Below are 24,246 nucleotides of genomic sequence, written 5' to 3'. Positions count from 1 at the left end.
GTAGTAGTACAATCTCCCTGGAAGCCTGGGTTGGCTGGCCCTGGGCTGGAGTTGTGGGGAAAGATTACTGCAGGGCCAGTGGCTGTGGCAGCCTGTTCTATCCCACTAGCCACCACCTCCAGGAGAGGAGGACATGAGGCAAGTTAGCCTGGAGCACCACCCGGACTTCCAGCTTAGTCAAAAAACCTGCTGTGTGACTTTGGGAAATTCACTTAACTTCTCTGTGCCTTAGTTTCCTCATCTATAAAAATATCTGTCCTCTCTCCCTCGTAGACTATGAAGCCATTGTGGGTCAGGGCCTGTGTCCAATATGATTACTTTGTATCAATCCCAGGATTTAGCACAGAAGACTGTGAGCCCACTGTTGGGTAGGGACTGTCTCTATATGTTGCCAACTTGTACTTCCCAAGCGCTTAGTACAGTGCTCTGCACACAGTAAGCGCTCAATAAATACGATTGATTGAATAAGTCCTTAAAATACACTATAATCACTATTATTGGTAGTGGTATTTATTGAGTGCCTACTGTGTGTAGAGCATTGTACCAAAGGACTTGGTAGAGTATTATAGAGTAATATACCGAATCCCTACCCTCAAAGTGTTCATAACCTATTGAGCTCCTCTAGTCAACCTGGCTCCGCTTTCCTTTCCTCCCTGTACTCTTGGGATTAGGGAGTAGAGCTGAAGGGATCAGACCCTTCCAAAGGAGAGAAATCAGAGCCCTGGAAATTCTGGAGATGTTTGGTGCTTCCCCAAACCCTTGGTAAAGGCCAGCTTCTTCTCCTTGCCCCCTTCCCCTTGTCCAGGGACTAGGACAGGGGCTCTCTGTAGGGCAGGGCCTGAAGGGGCAGTTTAACACTCAGCCATTTTGGGGCCACAACCTCATGGGTGGCATCTCAAAGTCAGGTCCCCATGGGTGGCATCTTGGGACCAGGTATCTGCTGCCCATGACTAAAGTGAGCCGGGTCAGTCCGCCTCAAGTGCCTCCATCCCTGACTCCTTTGCCCCCGGCCCTCCGCCCCAGCTGGCTGCATGGCAGAACACTTTGAGGGGTGGGGGTAGGGAGAGAGTACAGCATGCCAGCAGCCCGAAACGAACCCAGACAATAGACATTGATGAGGGTTACAACAATGATGATGCTTCTCTCAGAGACTCGGCCCAAACAGGTGGTTGAATCAAATAATTACAATCACTGGGAAGAGAGGGAGGGGAGCCAGGAGGAAGGGAAGAGAGACGAGAGAGGGATGGAAAGAAGGAGGAAGTGGGGGGGGGAGAGAGAGAGGGAGGAAAGCAGAAGGAGAATGAAGGAGGAAGAGAGGGAGAGAATGAGGAAAGAAGAGGGAAGAAAGGAGAGAGACTTAAAGAAGGGAAGAAAGGAGGAGGGGAAAGGGAGAAAAGGAGTGAGAAAAAGACAGAAGGGAGGGAGACAGTGAGGAAAGGAGAAAGGGATGGAAATAAGGAGGAAAGAAGGGAAGGAAAGAGGAGGGAGAGGGAGGGAGTACAGGAGAGAGAAAGAAGGAGGAAGGGAAGGAGAGAAGGAAGAAGGGGAAGGAAAGAGGAGAGAGCACAGAAAGAGGAAGAGAGTGAGGAAAGAAAAAGAGGGAGGAAAGGAAAAAAGAGGGAGGAAAGGAAAAAAAGATGGAGGAAAGGAAAAAAGGGAAGGGAGGCGGAATGGGGTGGAATGGAGAGGAGGAGGGAGAGGAATGGGAGGGAAGAAAGTGGGAGGGAGGGAGGAAGAGGGAGACAAAGCCTGGCTGTCGCGGATCGGCGCCCCCTGCTGGCCCTAGGGCTCCCCGCTCTTACCTTCAGAGCCCATTCGCAGTCCAGTAGCGCCTTGGGGTACTCCTGCAGCTTCAGATAAGCCTGCAATCACACCGAGAGGCAGAGGGCCGCTCAGCCGGCGTGCAGTGCAGGAAGGGTTCACGGATGCATCCAGGAGTAACTCACGACCCATTGAGAAATGCTTTGGCAAGGGCACCGGGCTGGCAGGCGGGGGAGAGGGAGCAGGGCTCTAGTCCCAGCTCAGCCATGGGACGGCTATGTGACCTGGGGCAAGTGGCTTAACCACTCCTGTGCCTCAGCTTTCTCATCTGTAAAATGGGGATTGTGATTCCCTCCTCTTCCTGCCTTGTGAGTATGTCACAGGAACATAAAGAGGAAAATGATGTGAAAGCCTTTAAGAGAAGTGAAGTCGCTCAACAAATTCAAGGCATCATGAATAAATGCTTTCCCTCTCCCACGACCCCACCAATGGGAGGAGGCTCTTGTAGACCTACCTAAAGACCTTCTCTTTTAAGGGGATGTGGGCATGCTGCCCCTTGCCATCTCTGAAGGTAGACCAGGTGTCCATCTGTCCTGGGAGGTCCCACCCAAAGAGGGGCTTAAGGGTTCTGTGTTCAAGGGGACTGGTGCTCAAGGGCCCCAGCTGAGAATGGGAGGAGGGGAAAGGAAGGAAGGATTTGCCACTATTTTTTCAGGCCTCTCCCAGGCCAGGGCTGGAGAACAGAAAGACAGCTGGGACCCCACTGTTCCATCAGATCTCTGGGCCCTTGAAGGGGAGGCGGGCTATCTGGGAGAGTTACTGGGTGAGGGGGAAGGTGAGGAGTGTCTGGAGGGGCCTGCGGGGGTCAGGCCCCTGGTATAACCTCAGATGCCTGAAGGCAGAAGCCAGAGGGTCAACGATGTGAATTGCCACAGGCTTGGCAGTGCCCACCAGGGGCAGAGGGAGCCGGGACCTGCCTTGTCCTCCCTAAGGAAGAAAGCTGAGGCCCAGCCCTATCCGAAGCTCCCTGCTGTGGGACCCGGCTGGCCCACAATGCAGCATTCCAGGCTTCCCGGACCTTGGACCCTGCGGACTGCTGCCAAGGACTCCAAGGAAGGCGCATGGGAAAGGGTTCAGCTCCTGACCTGTGCACGGTTGGTGTAGAGCACCTGCATGTCCTTCAGCTTCTCCAAGCCTTCGCTGTAGCGCTGGATGGCCATCTCGTAATTACCCTTAGCAAATGCCTCGTTCCCCTGCTCCTTCAGGGCTGAGGGACCAATAACATGTAGCAGAGCATTGGTCAGGGCCAGGTGGCAGAGATCCTCTCTCCTTTTTTAAAAAATTTTAAATGGCATTTGTTAAACGCTTACTATGTGCCAGGCACTGTGCTAAGCTCTGGGGTAGATGCAAGCTAACCAGGTTGGACACAGTCCTTGTCCCACATGAGGCTCACAATCTTAATCCCCATTTTACAGATGAGGTAATTGAGGCACGGAGAAGTGAAGTGACTTTCCCGTGGTCACATAGCAGACAAATGGTGGGGCCAGGATTAGAACCCAGGCCCTCCTGACTGCCCAGCCTGTGCTCTATCCACTAGGCCATGCCTCTTACCCGCCTTTGCCTACACCCTCCCTCTGACCTCTCATGTGCAGATGGCTGCTCAATTTACTAAAGTCTACTCCATTCTTTATGTCTGCTCGGTTTATTTATTTTGATCACTCTGGTTGTAAGAATTTTCATGTTTCTCTCTAGCCAGAATGGAAACTCCTTGTGGGCAGGAATGGCTCATTTCATTTTTCTGTATCTCCCAAGTGTCTAGTACAGTACACTGCATCAGGTGGGTGCTCAATAAATCCTACTATCACTATTACTAAGCCACTACTAGTACTAGCTTTGTAAGTCCCACAGATTCTCAAAAAAAAAAAAAAGAAGACTGGATGTGTCCACCTCAGGCTGGGAAGCCAAGGGCAGACCAACAGACCTCTCAAACATGGAAAAAATGATCCCAAATGAGCTGGGCCATCCCTGCATCCCTGGGTGATCTCCCTCTTTACCCTATCCATCCCAACCCAGTTCCTCACACCCCATGCCCAATACAGGCCTTCAGCTTTCTGATGCCTCTGGGCTCTTTCTGGCTGAAAATCTGTTTCCTTGGAAAGAGGAGTTCTTACAGGTACCGTTTGCCAAGGCTTTGTTTTCTTTTCTCCGTCTGGCTCGCTCTCTTGCATCCTGCCCTAGAACTGCCAGGAACGCATCTAACAACACAAGACAGGACAGTGGTTTACACACTGAAAAAAACACCCTGACAAACAATTGCTCATTTAGCTCAAACTGAGAAAAAAGTTTCCAAGCCTGGATTTCCATGCACGTACACACACACACACACACACACACACACACACACACACACACATGCGCGCGCGCAAGCGCATCCCCTAATCCTGAAGTAACAAAGATGACATTTTCCTAATTTGACATTAGACGGGAATGCAGGTGCGATGTATTATTAAACGTGATGGCTGTGACTGGGTGTCAGATCTGAATTCTGCTTTTTGAAGTGCTGTCGTTCTTTTGGAGAGAGACATTTTTCTCTCTAGAATAATAAATCCGTGGGTGAGTGAGGCCTGCTCCCAGCTCAGCAAGGAGCTGGGAGTGTCAGGCTTTGTTACCCAGGCGCAGGGGTCACCTGGGCAGGTCTGGGGAGCTTCTGCCGGGATGCACGAGGAGGGTGGGGGGAGAAATCTAGTGAAAGGCCTGGAGGTGGTGCCAGCCAGAGTTCCTGGGCCTGCAGGGTGACAGATCTCGCATCCCAGGATCAGAAATGGGAGGGCTTGCTCAGGGAGGAGAGGGGTCGTCCCTACCTGGGTGGGAACTGTTTCCGGTTTGCGGCATCTGTAAGAGAGCAGCAGAGGAGGTGAGGGCAGAGCCAGAGAAAGCCAGCCAGCTGCCCAGCCCACCCTGGAGAAAAGCCGGAAATGGTCAGAATGAAGCCAGGCCACTCTCAGGCCGGGAGGCGGTGGGGAAGAGGCTAATTCTCCCCGCTAACCCTGGAGGACCACTGTGTGGTGGAGAAAGGGGTTGAAAGGTCCCAGCCCGGCAGGGGCATCCAGGGCCTATCACCTGCAGGCCTGGGCAGGAAGTGAGCACTCAGCTCCCCTGGCCAGAGGGAAGGGCCACCCACCTGCTCCAGCCGGCCCTCAGTGCCCCTGGGTGTCAAACAACCCTCACGTCCCCTGAGGGCTGAGGGCTCAGTCTCTCATGATCCCTCAGCTCTCTGGAGCTTTTGGGAGCATTTTGGGAGCTTTTGGGAGCAACCTGTTCCTTTCTCCTCCCCCTGGGGGCCAGACAATCCCGCCAAGAGCAGGAACCTGAATGGGGGCCGACTGGGGGGGCCTGTGGGGGGCTGATTGCTGTGCGGTTCAGGACGACTCTGCAGCCGTCACATTCCTCGGAGTTTGGTGCGGCCTGCTGCAGCCGCTGCTCTGTCGCTGAGATGGCTTTCTCTCGTTCGGCCGGATCCTCGGCTCTCAGGCCTTGTATCAGGTTGGCTAATGGGAGAGCAGGCAGGAGACATGAGGTCACCAGGTGGACCCGGGGGGCGAGGGAAGGGTTCTAGAGGGAGGGGAGAACTTGGGCTGGCCCAATCAATCAATCAACTGTATTTGAATAAGCACTATACTAAAAACTCGGAGAGGAAATGATAATAAAAATAATAATAATGGTATTTGCTAAGCACTTACTATTTCATTCATTCATTCAATCGTATTTATTGAGCGCTTACTGTGTGCAGAGCACTGTACTAAGCACTTGGGAAGTACAAGTTGGCAACATATAGAGACGGTCCCTACCCAACAGTGGGCTCACAGTCTAGAAGGGGGAGACAGAGAACAAAACAAAACATATTAACAAAATAAAATAAATAGAATAAATATGTAGAAATAAAATAGAGTAATAAATACATACAAACATATATACATATATACAGGTGCTGTGGGGAGGGGAAGGAGGTAAGGCGGGGGGATGGAGAAGGGGAGGAGGGGGAGAGGAAGGAGGGGGCTCAGTCTGGGAAGGCCTCCTGGAGGAGGTGAGCTCTCAGTAGGGCCTTGAAGGGAGGAAGAGAGCTAGCTTAGCGGATGTGCGGAGGGAGGGCATTCCAGGCCAGGGGGATGACGTGGGCCAGGGGTCGACAGCGGGACAGGCGAGAACAAGGCATGGTGAGGAGATTAGCAGCAGAGGAGCAGAGGGTGCAGGCTAGGCTGTAGAAGGAGAGAAGGGAGGTTAGGTAGGAGGGGGCGAGGTGATGGAGAGCCTTGAAGCTGAGGGTGAGGAGTTTCTGCCTGATGCGTAGGTTGATTGGTAGCCACTGGAGATTTTTGAGGAGGGGAGTAACATGCCCAGAGCCCATGCCCAGAGTGTTTCTACACAAAGACAATCCGGGCAGCGGCGTGAAGTATGGATTGAAGAGGGGAGAGACAGGAGGATGGGAGATCAGAGAGGAGGCTGATACAGTAACCCAGACGGGATAGGATGAGAGCTTGAACGAGTAGGGTAGCGGTTTGGATGGAGAGGAAAGGGCGGAGCTTGGCAATGTATTTGCCAGGCACTGTACTAAGTGCTGGGATGGGTACAAGCAAATCGAGTTGGACCCACTCCCTGTCTTATGTGGGGCTCACAGTTTCAATCCCTATTTTACAGATGAGTTAACTGAGACACAGAGAAGTGAAGTGACTTACTCAAGGTCACAAAGCAGACAAGTGGCAGATCTGGGATTAAGAAACCCATGATCTTCTGACCCCCAGGCCCATGTTCTATACACTATTCTTGGGAGACATGTTGCCCATCCACAGGCTGGGGAAATCCAGCCCTGGGAAGGCCAGAAGTGAGGAGGGAGTGAAGATGGAAGGCAGGAACACTGAAGGACAGAGAGCTGATAGGGAATGGGTTAATAGTCCCCAGTCTCTGAGTAGCTGAGATTAGCCTCTCTCTGGCTGCATGGAGGCAAAGCAAGAAAGACTCAGGTATGATGTAAAGAAGCACTTCCCAACAGGGAGGGTAACTAACCTTGGCCTGGAACTTGTGAGGAGGTTGGGGACATTTCATAGCTGGAGAGTTTTAAGGCCAGATTATGCCTGCCTGTAGGAGCGGGCTTTGGGACAGGGTCAGCTACACGGTTGTCCCTGGAACCCTCTGACAGCTGGGTGATAGAGAGATGGCTTAACTTTGGGGTTTGTGGGGTGGACCCTCTGCTGCAGAACGTGAATGTGTGAGTGTGAGTGTGTGTGTGTGTGTGTGTGTGTGTGTGTGTGTGTGTGTGCTGGGGGTGGGGAAGAGCGGCCTTATAAGAACAGCAGCAAGAGGCCAAGGAGAAACCAGTCCCTCACTAAGTGGTGAGGGGTGATGGCAGGAATTTCCAGGGAGCAGAATTTCCTCCTGGGAGAATAAAATCTGAGAAAGTTTGGGGCACGAGAAACTAAACCTGGGGTCCAGGGGGGAGGAGATTGTCAGCTCCTTGATAATAATAATAACAACAACAATAATAATAACAATAATAATGGTATTATTTATTATATGTATATATTTATTATAATAATGGTATTTTTAAGTACTTACTGTGTGCCAGGCACCATACTAGACACTGGTATGGCTACAAGCAAATCGGTTTGGACACAGTCCATATGGGGCTCAAGGTCTTAATCTCCATTTTACAGATGAGGTAACTGAGGCACAGAGAAGTGAAGTGACTTACCCATGGTTACACAGCAGACAAGTGGCAGAGTTGGGATTAGAATCCAGGTCCTTCTGACTCCCAGGCCCAGATTCTATCAACTAGGCCACACTTGAGGGCAGGGATCGGGTCTACTGATATTCTATTATATCATACTCTCCCGAGCACGTCATATACTGCTCGGCACACAGTAGGAACTCAATAAATACTGCTAATCGATTGATTGATTGATTGAGGAGAAAGGTGGAAGGTGGATAGGGAGAGAGCTGTCGGCTGGCAAGTTCTGGCCAAAGCCATGTGTTTCTCCTTCACCTCTCTGTTAAATTCACGGCCATTTTTCTTAGTGCTATCAACCTGCCACATGGCCCAGGAAGTCACTCGGTGTAATAACTGCCTCCAAGCCCCCGAAATACCGGGCTCTGTGTATTTCTGATTTACCGCTACTTACTGATTTCATCCACGTTCTGGAGGAATTTCTGCAAATCTCGCTCCTCCGCCATCGCAGAAGCAGTCAATTCCCTGAGGGGGCTGGGAGCAAGCGGGGGAAATTAATAACAATGAAGCCCTAAACGGAATCTGTCAGGCTTATTAGCTCGGAAATCGGAGAAGGGCCCTGTGGTTCCTGGATCACCCCCAACCCTGCCAACTCCTGTCCTGCTCATGGTTCCAAATGCTTACTGTCAGCTTTAAAGCACTCAATCAACTTGCCCCCTCCTATCTCACCTCGCTGATTTCCTATAACAACCCAACATGTTAATTTCACTACTCACTGTGCCTCTAACTCATCTATCTCGCCGTTGACCCCTCGCCCACCTCCTCCCTCTGGCAGAACTCCCTCCTCTTCAGATCCGACAGACGATCACTCACCCCACCTTCAAAGCCTTATTGAGGTCACATCTCCTCCAAGAGGCCTTCACCAACCAAAGCTCTCATTTCCCCTACTTCCTCTCCCTTCTGTGTCATCCTTACCCTTGGATTTGTCCCCTTTATTCACCTTACCCTCAGCGGCACAGCACTTATATACATAGCCATAATTCATATATTTATGTCTGTCTCCTGTTCTGGACTGTAAGCTTCTTGTGGGCAGGGAAAGTGCTTACCCACTCTGCTCTATTGTACTCTCCCAAGTGCTCAGTAGAGTGCTCTGCACTTAATAAGCCCTGAATAAATATGATTGATCGATTGATTGGGAAGCTGGGGAGAGGACCGGCTCCTTTTGACCCAGGGAGATGGACTCTTCTGGGTGCCCACCCCATCCTGGTCTGGGGAAGCTAAAAGCAGCAAGGGGGTTGAGGTCAGTGAGCAGAGGAAAGAATGGAGGGTGGGGAGGGGCTGACTCTTGGGTTGCCTCCCCTCTCACTGCCAACTGAGGGTACCAAAGGCTGAGGGAGCAGGAGGAGGAGCCTGGGGCTGGGGCCGATCTGCCCAGAGATGAAGGTGCTTGTCAGGATCTTCCAGCTTGGCAGGGATGGGGTTGAGTGAATTTGGTTTAGGGGAGGCTGCCTCTGCCTCAAGTGTCCGGTGCCTGGTGAGATTCCAACTGCAGGCCAGGCGGATCTGGAGCAGAGTGGAGAAGGTGCCTCATCTTTCTTTCTGGGACCCAGGGTGCCAACGACTCCCCTCACCAACATGCGGGCCAAAAAGCCCCATGTGGTCAACTTAGTTTCTGTAAGTGAGCAGGTCTTGGGGGGACACCTGAGACCAGGCACTAGTGAACCTCACAGCTGGGAGAGGCCTCAGCAACCACCTAGCCCAGTCTACTGGCTCTGGGCAGGGAGGGATGGAGCCCGCCAGGGTGGCAGGGGTCAGCTCTTGGTTCAGAAATGCCCAGGGATGGAGATCTCTTGACCTATCAGAAGCCACCACCAGGGAGGGCCCCCACTAGGCTCTCACAGAATAAGGGTGGAGGGGTCCCCTCCCTCCCCATTGACTTTATTCCCCTTCCCAGTGTGCACAACCCTGCCTTCACACCCAGGCTCCATTCCCAGAAACCCTGGGGCAACAATTCAGTGAGGGGGAACATAGGCGACAAGTGGCTGGGCTCCCCCACTCCCCAAATTTGGGCCCCAGGGCCCAAGCTGCTGGTTCTCAAGGCCCTCGATGAACACAAGCCCCGTGTTTGACCACCCTCACTGTGGCTCCCAGGGGGGCCACAGGGAAGCCTACAGTCTAGGAGACCCCAGTCCTATTGTCCTCAGTGGAGATCAAAGCCTCATGCCCTGCCTAGACCAGAGGGGGCAGCGCCCATGCCCCCTCTTCAGATGGCATCGCACCTTGTGAAACACTTGAAAACCTGAGACACCGCACTGGTGGGGACCTTCAGCTCAGCAGGGAAAAATGTGCTTGCCCTTTCTACTGCTTTGAAGTCTCTTCCCCTGTTGGTACAGCTGCAGCCCTGGAAGCTTATCAGCATTTTTCTGGAAAATTACATTCTTTCTGTTGGTTCTCAGATGGCAGGGATTGGATTGGTGATGGTTTTCACTGTGTTTTCCCACAGTCCAGCCCAGCACACGGCCCACAGAGGTAGCTGAGGATGGTGATGGGGGAAAGGAGTTGGGGGTGGCAGGAGGAGGAAGGAATGAGCCTCCTTGATATTTGACAATCAATAAACACTTGGTTTGAGAAAATAATATAAAACAGAAAGTTAGTTCTTCCACATGTCTAACTGAAATCTCTCCTGTTGCAATATATATACCCCCACGGCCTCCCCCCACCCCCACCCCCTCCAATTAGGGCAGGGCGAGTCTTCTGTTTCCACTGAATTTTCCTCAGCATCTTAATACACTGCGTTTGGTCATTCCTCTTGCTCAGTCTTGATAGACAGAAGTGACAAGCAGCCCCTTTCTCATAAAAACCGGATACAGGAGCGGATGGCTCTGCCTCGGCTTTTCCCTCTTCAAGAGACGTCCTCCAACTCCTTTGCCCTTTCCCATGCGCTCATTTTTTAAAAAATGGTATTTAAGTGCTTAGTATGAGCCAGGCACTGTACTAAGCACTGGTTAAATACAAGCTAATCAACTTGGACACAGTCCATTTCCCACAAGGGGCTCACAGTTTTAATCCCCATTTTACTGATGAGGGAAGTGAGGCACAGAGAAAAGTGAAATGTCTTGACTAAGGTCATAGAGCAGATGAATGGCCAAGATGGGGTTAGAAACCATGACCTCTGACTCTGAGGCTCGTGGTCTATCCACTTGGCCATGCTGCTTCTACAGGTTTTTCCACCTTTAGTCCGTTTGTCCAATTACCCTCTCTAATGAAGCAGCATGGCTCAGTGGAAAGAGCACGGGCTTTGGAGTCAGAGTTCATGGGTTCAAATCCCGGCTCTGCCAACTGTCAGCTATGTGACTTTGGGCAAGTCACTTAACTTCTCTGTGCCTCAGTTACCTCATCTGTAAAATGGAGATTAAAACTGTGAGCCCCTCGTGGGACAACCTGATCCCCTTGTAACCTCCCCAGTGCTTAGAACAGTGCTTTGCACATAGTAAGCACTTAACAAATACCATCATTATTATTATTAATGGGTGGAAACCTGGCTGGACCGACCAGGCTGAGCGCTTATGGGGAGGGGGCAGGTGAGTCAGCCAGTCAGTTAGTCGGTCAATTGTATTTACTGAGACGAAAGCACTGTACTAAGCACTTGGGAGAGTACTATATAATAATATAATAGTCACATTCTCTGTCCGCAGGTACAGTGCCGGTCAAGGCATGAGTGAACCTACAAACCAAGGTCCCCGGGAACGACCCTGGGAGAAAGCTGCTACCCTCGGATGTGCTTGCCCAGGGGCATGAGTGCACCCCTACCCGGGGGTTTGGGACATGTGACCAGGGGCCACTAACCTTCTCACTGTACCACCATCACATCTATCTCACTGCTGACCTCTTGCCCACATCCTGCCTCTGGCCTGAAACACCCTCCCTCTTCACAAGCACTTAGAACAGTGCTTGGCACACACTAAGCGCTTAACACGTACCATTATTATTATTATTATCCGCCAGACAATGACTCTTCGCCCGCTTCAAACCTTTCTTGAAGGCCCATCTCCTCCAAGAGGCCTTCCCAATCAATCAATCGTATTTATTGAGCGCTAACTGTGTGCAGAGCACTGTACTACGCGCTTGGGAAGTACAAGTTGGCAACATATAGAGACAGTCCCTACCCAACAGTCACAGGCTCACAGTCTAAAAGCTAAGCCCCAGACTAAGCCCCAGTTTTCCTCATCTCCCACTCCCTTCTGCGTAGCCCTGACTTGCTCCCTTTATTCATCCCCCCTCCCAGCATCGTAGCACTTATGTCCACATCCATCGTTTATTTATTGATATTAATGTCTGTCTCCCCCTCTAGACCATAAGCTCATTGTGGGCAGGGAACGTATCTACTGCTGTGTTGTCCTCTCCCAAGCGCTTAGTAGAGTGCTCTGTACCCGGTAAGCTCTCAATAAATACGATTGACTGACTGATTGGGACGCTCTAACGGCCAGCGCGCCGGTTGCCATGGCAACCATGCGTTGTTGGTGAGGCTGGGTTCCCCGCCTAGGCCCGGGTTTCCGCCCGGCCCGTCCTCCCTGGGCCGGACAGGACAGGACAGAACAGGACAGGACTGGACCGGACCGGATCGAACCGGACAAGGAGCGGGATCCGCGGGCGGTTGCCTCGGAGACACTGACCTGATGTGACCGCAGCTCGGACCCGGAATGGCGACCGAGGATGGAACCGGCCGGGAGGGGCGGGGTCAGGGAAAAGAAGGCGGGCCCGCCCAAACTTGCCCCGCTCCCGAAGATCAAGACGCGAGATAACAATCATAATAATAATAATTGTGGTACTTAATAATCCTAATGATGGTATTTGTTAAGCGCTTACTATGTGCCAAGGACACCACTAGAAGCAGCGTGGCTCAGTGGAAAGAGCACGGGCTTTGAGGTCAGGGGTTCAAATCCCTGCTCTGCCAATCGTCAGCTGTGTGACTTTGGGCAAGTCACTTAATAATAATAATGATGGCATTTATTAAGCGCTCACTGTGTGCAAAGCACTGTTCTAAGCGCTGGGGAGGTTACAAGGCGATCAGGTTGTCCCACGGGGGGCTCACAGCCTTCATCCCTATTTTACAGATGAGGGAACTGAGGCACAGAGAAGTGAAGTGACTTGCCCAAAGTCACACAGCTGATAACTGTCGGAGTCAGAATTTGAACCCATGACCTCTGACTCCAAAGCCCGGGCTCTTTCCACTGAGCTATGCTGCTTCTCACTTAACTTCTCTGAACCTCAGTTACCTCATCTGTAAAATGGGGATTAAGACTGTGAGCCCCCCATGGGGCAACCTGATCACCTTGTAACCTCCCCAGCGCTTAGAACGGTGCTTTGCACATAGTATGTGCTTAATAAATGCCATTATCATTATTATTACTAAGCACTGGGATGGATACAAGCAAATTGGGTTGGATGCAGTCCTTTGTCCCACTTGGGGCTCACAGTCTTAATCCCCATTTCACAGATGGGGTAAGGCAAGTGGCACAGCTAGGATTAGAACCTATGATCTTCTGACTCCTAGGCCCGGGGTCTATCCACCTCGCCATGTTGCTTCTAACCCTTACTATGTGTAAGGCACTGTACTAAGCACTGGGGTGGATACAAGCAAATCGGGTTGGACACAGTCCCTGTCCCATGTGGGACTCACAGTCTCAATCCCCGTTTCACAGATGAGGTAACTGAGGCCCAGAGAAGTGAAATGAGTTACCTAAGGTCACACAGCAGATAGGTGGCAGAGCTGGAATTAGAACCCACACCTTTCTGAGTCCCAGGCCCATGGTCTGCCACTCTGCCACTCTACCAGGTCTCACTCTGCCACGTGAAAGAGACCAGGCCAGAGAGAGATACCCACATATCAGCGGGATCCGATCTCCAAGCTTCCTCCTGGGCCTGTGGCTCCAAGGGCGCTTTAGAGAGGGGCCCGGAGATGGGAGAGAAGCTTTACATGGGCTTGAGTCAGCCTCATAGCCCACTATCCAGATCGAAATGAGGTAGCAGGGGCGGGAGGGAGATGGGGAGGAAACCCATTCATTCATTCGTTCATTCATTTGATCGTATATATTGAGCAGGCCTGTGTGCAAAACACTGTGTGCAAAATACTGTGCCAAATGCGTCGGAGAGTACACTACAACAATAAACAGACACATCCCCTGCCCACATGGGTTTACAGTCCCGAGGGGGAGACAGACATTAATATGCATAAAGCAATGACAGAAATAATAATAATGATGGCATTTATTAAGCGCTATGTGCAAAGCACTGTTCTAAGCACTGAGGAGGTTACAAGGTGATCAGGTTGTCCCATGGGGGGCTCACAGTCTTAATCCCCATTTTACAGATGAGGTCACTGAGACCCAGAGAAGTTAAGTGACTTGCCCAAAGTCACACAGCTGATAGTTGGCGGAGCCGGGAATTGAACCCACGACCTCTGACTCCAAAGCCCGGGCTCTTTCCACTGAGCCACGCTGCTCCAGATATGTACATAAGTGCTGTGGGGCTGGGAAGGGGAAATGAATAAAGTGAGCAAATCAGAACGACGCATAAGGGAGTAGGAGAAGAGGGGCTTCTTAGGAAGAGGGGCCATGGGAAAACCTAGGCGACAGCCTGAAAGACCTTCACCCTGTTTCCGCCTAACAACCAGGCTGGAGGGTCCCTGGCTTCTGGGCAAAGGCCAATTCATCCAGGCCCTTTTCTGCATGGCCTAGTGGCAAGATGATCATCAATCGTATTTATTGAGCACTTACTGTGTGCAGAGCACTGTACTAAGCACTTGGGAAGTACAAATTGGCAACATATAGAGACAGTCCCTACCCAACAGTGGGCTCACAGTCTAAAAGATGATGATGATAATGATGGCATTTATTAAGCGCTTTCTATGTGCAAAGCACTGTTCTCAGCGCTGGGAAGGCTACAGAGTGATCAGGTTGTCCCACTGAGGGCTCACAGTCAATCCCCATTTTACAGATGAGGTAACTGATAATAATAATAAATAATAATAATGGCATTTGTTAAGCGCTTGCTATGTGCAAAGCACTGTTCTAAGTGCTGGAGGGGTTACAAGGTGATCAGGTTGTCCCACAGGGATAATGTTATTATCATTATTATTATCACCAGGAAGGACTTGCCTCAATCTCTCTTGCTGCAGGCTCATTCCCTCCAGTCCAGTCCTGGCCTTCCCTGACCCTCTGATCGCCAGCCCAGGCCTTGGTGTCTCTGGGCAGGGCAGCCCAGCTGGCTGTGCCCCTCGGCCCCCTGCGGGGGGATGGGCACAGGGGGCTGCCCACGGCCCGGGCCATTGATACATGTCCACATGTCCACGTGTCTGCTGTGTGACCTTGGGCAAGTCACTTAACTTCTCTGAGCCTCAGTTCCCTCATCTGCAAAATGGGGATTAAGAACGTGAGCCCCCTGTGGGACAACCTGATCACCTTGTAACCCCTCCAGCGCTTAGAACAGTGCTTGCACATAGAAAGCACTTAATAAATGCCATCATTATCATCATCTTGCCACTAGGCCATGCAGAATTGGCCTTTGCCCAGAAGCCAGGGACCCTCCGGCCTGGTTGTTAGGTGGAAACAGGGTGAAGGTCTTTCAGATTGTCGCCTAGGTTCTCCCATGGCCCCTCTTCCTGAGAAGAAGCCCTGTGGGACAATCTGATCACCTTGTAACCCCTCCAGAACTTAGAACAGTGCTTTGCACATAGTAAGCGCTTAACAAATGCCATTATTATCATTTATTTATTTATTTTTTATTATTGTTATTATCATTATTACTATTATCACCAGGAAGGACTCGCCTCAATCTCTCTTGCTGCAGGCTCATTCCCTCCAGTCCAGTCCTGGCCTTCCCTGACCCTCCGATCGCCAGCCCAGGCCTTGGTGTCTCTGGGCAGAGCAGCCCAGGCGGCTGTGCCCCTTGGCCCCCTGCGGGGCTCTGCAGCCCTTGGGTGGGGGTGGGCACGGGGGGCTGCCCACGGCCCGGGCCATTGATAGAGCGGGGCTGCCCACCGAAGGCCGGCAGAGCCAGGATTAGAATCTAAGTCCTCTTGACTCCCAAGCCTGGGCTCTTTCCGCTAGGCCACGGTGCTTTACTGCCCTCTCCCCATCTCCCCCGCCTTACCTCCTTCCCCTCCCCACAGCACCTGTATATATGTATATATGTTTTTACGGATTTATTACTCTATTTATTTTATTTGTACATATTTATTCTATTTATTTTATTTTGTTCATATGTTTTGTTTTGTTGTCTGTCTCCCCATTTTAGACTGTGAGCCCGCTGTTGGGTAGGGACCGTCTCTATATGTTGCCAACTTGTACTTCCCAAGCGCTTAGTACAGTGCTCTGCACACAGTAAGCGCTCAATAAATACGATTGAATGAATGAATGAATGAATGCATCCCCCGAGCGGGCGGCGCTGCCCCCTGCTGGCCAACGCTCTCTCTCTCTCTCTCTCTCTCTCTCTCTCTCTCTCTCTCTCTCTCTCTCTCTCTCTCTCTCTCTTTGTTAAGCGCTTACTATGTGCCAAGCACTGTTCTAAGCGCTGGGATGTATACAAGGCAATCAGGTTGTCCCACATGGGGCTCACAGTCTTAATCCCCATTTTACAGATGAGGAAACTGAGGCACAGAGAAAAATAATAATAGTAATGATGGCATTTATTAAGCGCTTACTATGTGCAAAGCACCGTTCTAAGCGCTGGGGTAGATACAAGGTAATCAAGTTGTCCCACCTGGGGCTCACAGACTTAATCCCCATTTTCCAGATGAGGTAACTGAGGCACAGAGAAGTGAAGTGACTTGCCCAAAGTCACACAGCTGACAAGTGGCGGAGCCGGGATTTGAACCCATGACCTCTGACTCCAAAGCCCGGGCTCTTTCCACTGAGCCACGCTGCTTCTCTAAGTGAGGCACAGAGGAGTTAAGTGACTTGCCCAAGGTCACGCAGCAGACATGTGGCAGAGCCGGGATTAGAACCTACGTCCTCTGACTCCCAAGCCTGGGCTCTTGCCACTAAGCTACACTGCTAATGATTATGGTATTAGTTAAGCGCTTTCTATGTGCCAAGCACTGTTCTAAGTACTGGGGTAATCAGGTTGCCCCCTGTGGGGCTCATATTTTCAGTCCCCATTTTACAGATGAGGTAACTGAGGCACAGAGAAGTTAAGTGACTTGCCCAAGGTCACCCAGAAGACAAGTGGCAGAGCCAGGATTAGAACCCACGTCCTGTGACTCCCAAGTTCATGATCTTTCCACTAAGCCATGCCACTTCTCTCCCCCGGCCCTCCCACAAATCACATTTATTAAGAGCTTAGTATGTCCAGAGCACTGTACAAAGCGTTTGGGAGAGTGCAATACAACTGAGTTCTTAGACATATTCCCTGCCCTGTATGAGCTCATTCTCTCTCTCTTTTTCCCATCCCCACCTTAAAGGCCACCTTCTCCAGGAGGGATTTTTTTAAAAGTGGTATTTGTTAAGCATTTACTATGTGCCGGCATTGAACTGAACCCTGGGGTAGCTACATGATAATCAGGTTGGACACAGTCCCTGTCCCATAGGGGGCTCACAGTCTAAATCCCCATTTAACAGATGAGGTAACTGAGGCACAGAGAAATGAAATGACTTGCCCAGGTCCTCTGACTCAGACCCATGCTGTTTCCACTAGGTCATGCTGCTTCTCTGGGATTCCCGATAGATCCGGCAGTCTCCCCATTAGCATGTTCTTCTCCCTCCCCCGACCCTTCTTCCTTCCACTTTGTCTATGTGGGAGTCCCAGCTGGTGGTCTTACCCAGGCATCTTGTCTGCTGTGTGATCTTGGGCAAGTCACTTCACGTCTCTGTTGGTTCGGTTATCTCATCTGTAAAATAGGGATTAAGACTGTGAGTCCCATGTGGGACGGGCACTGTACCCAACCTCAATTTCTTGTACCCACTCCAGCCTGGCACACACTAAGTGCTTAACAAATATCACAATTATTATCAGTGCTCTGCACACAGTAACTGCTCAGTAAATACGATTGGATGAATGAATGAGCAGTTATGTACATATTTGTAATGTATTTATTTATATTAATCATCATCATCAATCGTATTTATTGAGCGCTTCCTATGTGCAGAGCACTGTACTAAGTGCTAGGGAAGTACAATGTCTGTCTCACCCTCTATAAACTGGTTGTGGGCAGGGAATGTGTCTGTTTATTGTTGTACTCTCCCAAGTGCTCAGTAAAGTGCTCTGCATCCAGGAAGTGTTCAATAAACATGATCAAATGAATGAATGAATGAATCATTATTATTATTACTATCTCCTGCATGTTGCCAGCTGGAGAAGTGAGCGGTTCAAAGGGTTGATAGATATGTCAGCCTCATTGGCTAATTCCCAGTCTGGCTGAGTGAACAGGCAGCGACTCCCAAGTACAGAAGTGCATTATCCTCATCAATGGTATTTATTGAGCACTAACTGTGTGCAGAACACTGTACTAAGCACTTGGGAGAGTACAATACCATAAAAATAGAGGTGGGAAGAATACATGCGGGCAGAGTAGGAGCAGGCCAGTCACAAACACACAACCAACCAGAAGCCTGGGGTTGCAGGCCAATTTTTTTTCTTTTCTTTTTTTTTTCTTTTCTTTTTTTTTCTTTTTTTCTTTTTTTCTTTTCTTATTTGTTAAAGCACTTATGTCCCAGGTACTGTACTAAGCACGGGGTACTTGCAATAGATCATTTGTTCATTCATTCAATCGTATTTGTTGAGCACTTACTGTGTGCAGAGCACTGTACTAAATGCTTGGGAAGTACAAATCAGCAACATATAGAGGTGGTCCCTACCCAACAACGGGCTCACAGTCTAGAAAGGGAAAACAGACAACAAAACAAAACAAGTAGACAGGTGTCAATACCATCCGAATAAATAGAATTATAGCTATATACACATCATTAATAAAATAAATAGACTTATAAATAGGTTTAAATAAAATAGAGTAATAATTATGTACAAATATATACAAGTGCTGTGGAGAGGGGAAGGGGGTAGGGCAGCCGGAGGGAGAAGTAACTAAGAGATTAGTTACAAGTGAATCAGGTGATGCACAGTCCATGTCCCCACATGGAGCTCTCAGTCTTAATCCCTATTTTACAGATGAGAAACTGAGGCACAGAGAAGTGAAGTGACTTGTTCAAGGTCACACAGCAGACAAGTGGTGGAGCCAGGATTGAAAACCCAGGTCCTGTGACTCCTAAACCCTCAGCTTTTAACCATTAGGCCACTTTGCTTCTCAGTTCAATCAGAACCAACAGATCGACCCCCAGACAGGATAGACTGCTCCAGACCACCCGCCGACTAGGCTTGAGGGGGTCCCAGGGTGAGGGGGCAGTGTAGTGGCCGGTCAGACTCGACCCCAACCGAGAATCTCTTCTCCCCGGGCCAGGAGCTGGCAAAGGGCGGAGCTGGGGTGGCCCTCCCCTTCTGGCCACACGGGGGCGCGCGCAGCCCACACAATGATCCCCGGTTCTGCTCCCTCCCAGACCTCTGTTATGGTGATGATAATGCCATTTGTTTAGCTCTTACTACGTGCTAAGCACTGTTCTAAACGCTGAAGCAAATCAGGTTGGACCCAGTCCCTGTCCCACATTCATTCAATTTATTCAATCATATTTACTGAGCGCTTACTGTTTCAAAAACACTGTAGGAGGCCTTCCCAGACTGAGCCCCTTCCTTCCTCTCCCCCTCGCCCCCCTCTCCATCCCCCCATCTTACCTCCTTCCCTTCCCCACAGCACCTGTACATATGTATATATGCCTGTACAGAACCCACTGTTGGGTAGGGACTGTCTCTATATGTTGCCAACTTGTACTTCCCAAGCGCTTAGTACAGTGCTCTGCACACAGTAAGCGCTCAATAAATACGATTGATGACGATGATGATATTTATTACTCTATTTATTTATTTTACTTGTACATATCTATTCTATTTATTTTATTTTGTTGGTATGTTTGGTTTTGTTCTCTGTCTCCCCCTTTTAGACTGTGAGCCCACTGTTGGGTAGGGACTGTCTCTATATGTTGCCATCTTGTACTTCCCAAGCGCTTACTACAGTGCTCTGCACACAGTAAGCGCTCAATAAATATGATTGATTGATTGATTGATTGATTGTACTAATGCCGCACGGGACTCACAGTCAATCCCTATTTTACAGATGAGGTAACTGAGGCACAGAGAAGTGAAGTGACTTGCCCAAGGCCACACAGCAGACATATGGCAGAGCCGGGATTAGAACCCATGACTTTCTGATTCCCAGGCCTGTGCTCTGGCCACTATGCCATGCGGCTTCTCTTCCCAGGCCTGTGAGGTCTTGAGGTCTCCATGCTAACCCTGGGAAAGGGTAGAGGGGCAACAGAGAGGCATTTTGGACAGGTTGGGGTGTGGGGAACCCAATCGGCTCCAGGGCCATATCCACCCTGCCCCCCTTCGGCTCTAGGCCTGAGAAGGCCCCCAGCTCCCACCAACTGGCCAGGCTCTACTGAGGAATTGTTAGACCTGGATGATTCCCTGTTTTTATTTTAAAGGGTATTTGTTAAGCCTTTACTGTGTGTCAACACTGTTCTAGGCACGGGGTAGATATAAGTTAATTGGGTCAGACCCAGCCCGTCCCACATGAGGCTCACATTCTGAACAGGAAGGAGAGAAAGTACTGAATCCCCATTTTTACAGTTGAGGAAACTGAGGCACAGAGAAGTTAAGTGACTTGCCCTTGTCACACAGCAAGCAAGTGGCAGAGCTGGGTTTAGAAACCAGGTCCTCTCACTCCCAGGCCTGTGCTTTTTCCACTAGGCCATGGTGCTTTGTCTATGTCTCTTTTCCACCCCTTCACATTCTTATCCCATCTTCCTGGCTCCCAGCACTCAGCTCCAGAGAGGCTAACTCAGTCACCCCCACCAACAGCTGCTCCCCTGAAACCCTGGCTTCTTCAGGGCACAGAGGATCACCAATTAATTAATCAGTGGTATTTATTGAGTGCTACTGCCTGCAGAGCACTATACTAAGCCCTTGGGAGACTATAATACAGCAGAGTTGGTAGACATGTTCTCTGCCCACAAGAACTTTCAGTCTAGCGGGGGAGAATCCGACCACCAGGCTGAACTCTAAACCGTTTCGGTCACACAGTGGACCTAGGTTTCCCACCACCCCTCCAGCCCCCTGCCCACAAACTCACTTCTGACCTGACCCAGCCAGAAGGGACATATTTTGGGTCGAGTTAGGGGCCATGGGTGCTGAGTTAGGGGCTGTCACTCAGTCAATTGAATTATTGAGCATTGTTTGCAGAGAACGGTACCAAGCACTTGGGAGAGTACAATATAGCAATATAATAGGTGCATTCCCTTCCCACAATGAGCTTATAGTCTAGAGAAACAGCATGGCTTAGTGGAAAAAGAAAGGGCTTGGGAGTCAGAGGACATGGGTTCTAATTCCAGCTCTGCCATTCGTCTGCTCTGTGACCTTGGGCAAGTCACTTAACTTCTCTGTGCCTAGTTACCTCATCTGTAAAATGGGGATTTAAAAGTGTGAGCCCCATATGGGACAACCTGATTACCCTGTATCTACCCCAGCGCTTAGAAGAGTCCTTTGCAAATAGTAATCGCTTAAAAAAATACCACTATTATTGTTATTAGAGGGGGAGACAGACATTAATATGTTACAGGTATGTACACAAGTGCTGGAGATGGGGGAATGCATAAAGACAAGTTCCTCGGTCCCCTCATCTGTAAAATGGGGATTAAGATTGTGAGCCCCATGTGGGGCAGGGACTGTGACCAACATGATTACCTTGTATTTACCCCAACGTTTAGTACAGTTCCTGCCACATAGTAAGTGCTTAACACAATTATTATTATTATCACTATAATTACTATAGCAAGGCAGGGTGACAGAAGGGAGCTGAAAAAACAGAAAAGAGAATTTAGGGAAGGCCTCTTGGAGGAGATGTGCCTTCAATAAGAGAAGCAGTGTGGCTCAGTGGAAAGAGCACAGGCTTTGGAGTCAGAGGTCATGGGTTCAAATGCCAGCTCCACCAATTGTCAGATGTGTGATTTTGGGCATCACTTAACTTCTCTGTGCCTCAGTTACCTCATCTGTAAAATGGGGATTAAGACTATGAGCCCCCCGTGGGACAACCTGATCACCTTGTAACCTCCCCAGTGCTTGGAACAGTGCTTTGCACATAGTAAGCACTTAATAAATGCCATTATTATTATTATTATTATTATTAAGGCTTTGAAGGGCAGCGCAGCTGGAAATGTCAACACACCAGTGTAGTAGAAAACCCCCTTTTCCCCAGCAGTACGGGGAAACAGGGGAGTCAGGGTCCAGAACTGGGTGGAAGTCAAGCCGGACTCCTGTAGGAGAACAACCAATCAGGAGAATTTACTGAGCACTTACTGTGTGCAGAGCACTGTACTAAACGCTTGAGAAAGCACAATCCAGTTGGTAGATTGTGTAATATCCCTGCCCTCAGGGAGCTTCCAGGAATCTACTGTTTGTGGAGCCCTGGACAAAACACTTGGGAGAGTACAATAGAGCTACCCACCCTTAAGGAGATATCTACTGGAGGAGACAGACCAAAAATAAGTTACAGTTGGGAGGAAGAAGGAAAGGTGAATAAGTACAGGAATGACAGCTATAACAAGTGTTTGGACAAGATAGGCCCAAAGTGCTTCAGGGGTCTTGAAAGGAATTAAGTGCTTATGTAGTAGGGAAGTGCTGGAATGATATTTGAGGGAAAATAGGGTGAGATTAATCTGGGAAGGCCTCCTGGAGGAGATGGGCTTTCAGAAGGGCTTTGAAGATGGGGAGAGCGGAGGACTGTGGGACATGAAGGGGGACAGGAAATATGTCTGCTAACTGTTGTATTGTACTCTCCCAAGCTCTTAGTACAGTGCTCTCCACCTAGGAAAAACTCAATAAATACCACTGATTAATTGATTGATTGAGGGACTTCCAGGCATGAAATCACACAAATGACTCCCTCCGCCTGCTTCTCCACTCTCCCAGTCTGCCAAGACACTGACTCGGAAACAAAGAACCCAAAAGAAGACAGTGGGATTTTTTTTTTTAATTTTTATTGAACACAAGTATTCTGACAGAATGCAAAGTCAAAATTCTCCGTTAGTACTCAGTATTTACACCGGCGAGAATGGAGAAGGGCGGTTTCGATGATTCGCTTGGTAAAAAGTTTCCTAACAAGAGAGAAGGCCCCAGGTGCCGGAACGCTGGACAGGGATGCGTTAATGGAGGGCCTGACAACCGCTATCTGAACAGCCTAGAGCCAAAGTCTGGGATGTGGAAGGGTGGGAAGGCTCCAGAAGAAAGAAGGAAGGTCGGCTCACCCCCCTCACCCCCTCAGCGACGGGTGGCGAGGGGCTCTGGGTGGGAGGGACCACAGCAGGACGGGCACGAGTACGAGTACATAAGTAGGGCACGTACACACATGAACATTCTTGTTGGAACTGGGTCGGAGCCAGGCCCCTCTTTTCCAAGGATTCAGAAGAATAAACGAAGATTGAACTACCGCGTTTCCGGAAGGGCAGAACACCAAAAGCAAAATGACTCGGCTGGTTTTCCCTCCTCCTCCTCCAGCGGAAGGGGAAGCAGGAGAAAGACTGGGGAAGCGAGGTTGGGGGGAACCACACACCGCAGGGGTGGGGATGGATGGGATGCAGCATGTCCACATGGGCCGGGTTGGGGGCTGCGGTCCGGGGAGGCTCCCGGTCGGATGCCCCGCCTGGCCTTCACATGCCATAGGTGGCCACGTTTCTGGTTTCTGTGGCCTGTAAGGCAGGTGGGGTCAGCCTTTCCTGGTGGACCGTGCCCAGCTGGGCACGTGGGGCAGAGGCGAGCGGCCGGGGGGGGCCCAGGTGGCTCCATCTACCCAACCTGTGTGATCTCCACTAATCAAAAGTGACCAGACCAGCCACTGCCACGATCAACCTGGATGCCCTCGCCCCCAGGTCCTCCCTGCCTAGCGGGGCCTGGGCAACCAAGCCCAGACGGCGCTTTCCTTCCCTGCTCTTTCCCACCAGGCAGGACTGCATGCCAGAATTTCTTCCCTTTCCTTAGTCTGCTGAGCTATTGTTACTGTACTTTTCTTCACCAAAAGGCTTTCTGGTCCTCTTATAGAGCTATCTTGTTCCCGAATAATTTTCTGAACTAATTTGCTACACCTTCCACAACCCAACTATGTTGAAGTTTTATTTCAATACTATGACAAAAAACACGTTTCACACTAAAATAGTCACGCATCCACAGTGCACAAGCTTGCATTTCTAAAGTAGAATGAGGAAAAAAAGGAAAACTTTCTATACAAAAGGTTGCTCTTTCCCGCCGCCCTCCCCTCCCCCCACTTCCCCACCCCCACTTTGAGTTGCTGCTTTCCCCACTCGGTCCCCCCGCCCCCCCCCAGCCCCATCATCCAGGAGAGTTGTGTTGTGACTTTACACAGAAGTGGTCACTGTGCCACTTTACCCTACAGACTGCCAAAAAAAAAAGAGACACCAGTTCCCCAAAACACACACTCTTCTGCTACGATTGAGATTTCTGGGTCAGGAAAAGCTTTGGGGGTCTACTTTCCCATGTCTTTTTGAAAAGGAAGAAAGGGTTGAGTCAAACGTGGGTGGTTCGCCTGGGTCCACAGAACCACACCTCATTTCGGTCAGCAGGGCCCAGGAGTGCCCGGGGGGGGAGGGGGG

General features: G+C 50.3%; 1 protein-coding gene across 1 annotated transcript in view; it reads right to left on the bottom strand.

The window, feature by feature from the left end:
• The window catches only part of TTC12 (tetratricopeptide repeat domain 12), a 32,883-nt gene extending 20,687 nt beyond the window's left edge, over positions 1 to 12,196 (bottom strand). The window contains 8 exon segments of the mRNA XM_038753992.1: positions 1,803 to 1,862; positions 2,907 to 3,028; positions 3,939 to 4,016; positions 4,623 to 4,653; positions 5,130 to 5,150; positions 5,152 to 5,309; positions 7,935 to 8,014; positions 12,154 to 12,196. Of these exon segments, the coding sequence (XP_038609920.1) occupies positions 1,803 to 1,862; positions 2,907 to 3,028; positions 3,939 to 4,016; positions 4,623 to 4,653; positions 5,130 to 5,150; positions 5,152 to 5,309; positions 7,935 to 7,986 (522 nt within the window). The 5' untranslated portion in view covers positions 7,987 to 8,014; positions 12,154 to 12,196.
• Positions 12,197 to 24,246: the final 12,050 nt, after the last annotated feature.

This window comes from Tachyglossus aculeatus, chromosome 11 (assembly GCF_015852505.1).
Source record: "Tachyglossus aculeatus isolate mTacAcu1 chromosome 11, mTacAcu1.pri, whole genome shotgun sequence".
Taxonomy (NCBI): Eukaryota; Metazoa; Chordata; class Mammalia; order Monotremata; family Tachyglossidae; genus Tachyglossus; species Tachyglossus aculeatus.
This window is presented reverse-complemented; position numbering and strand designations above follow the sequence as displayed.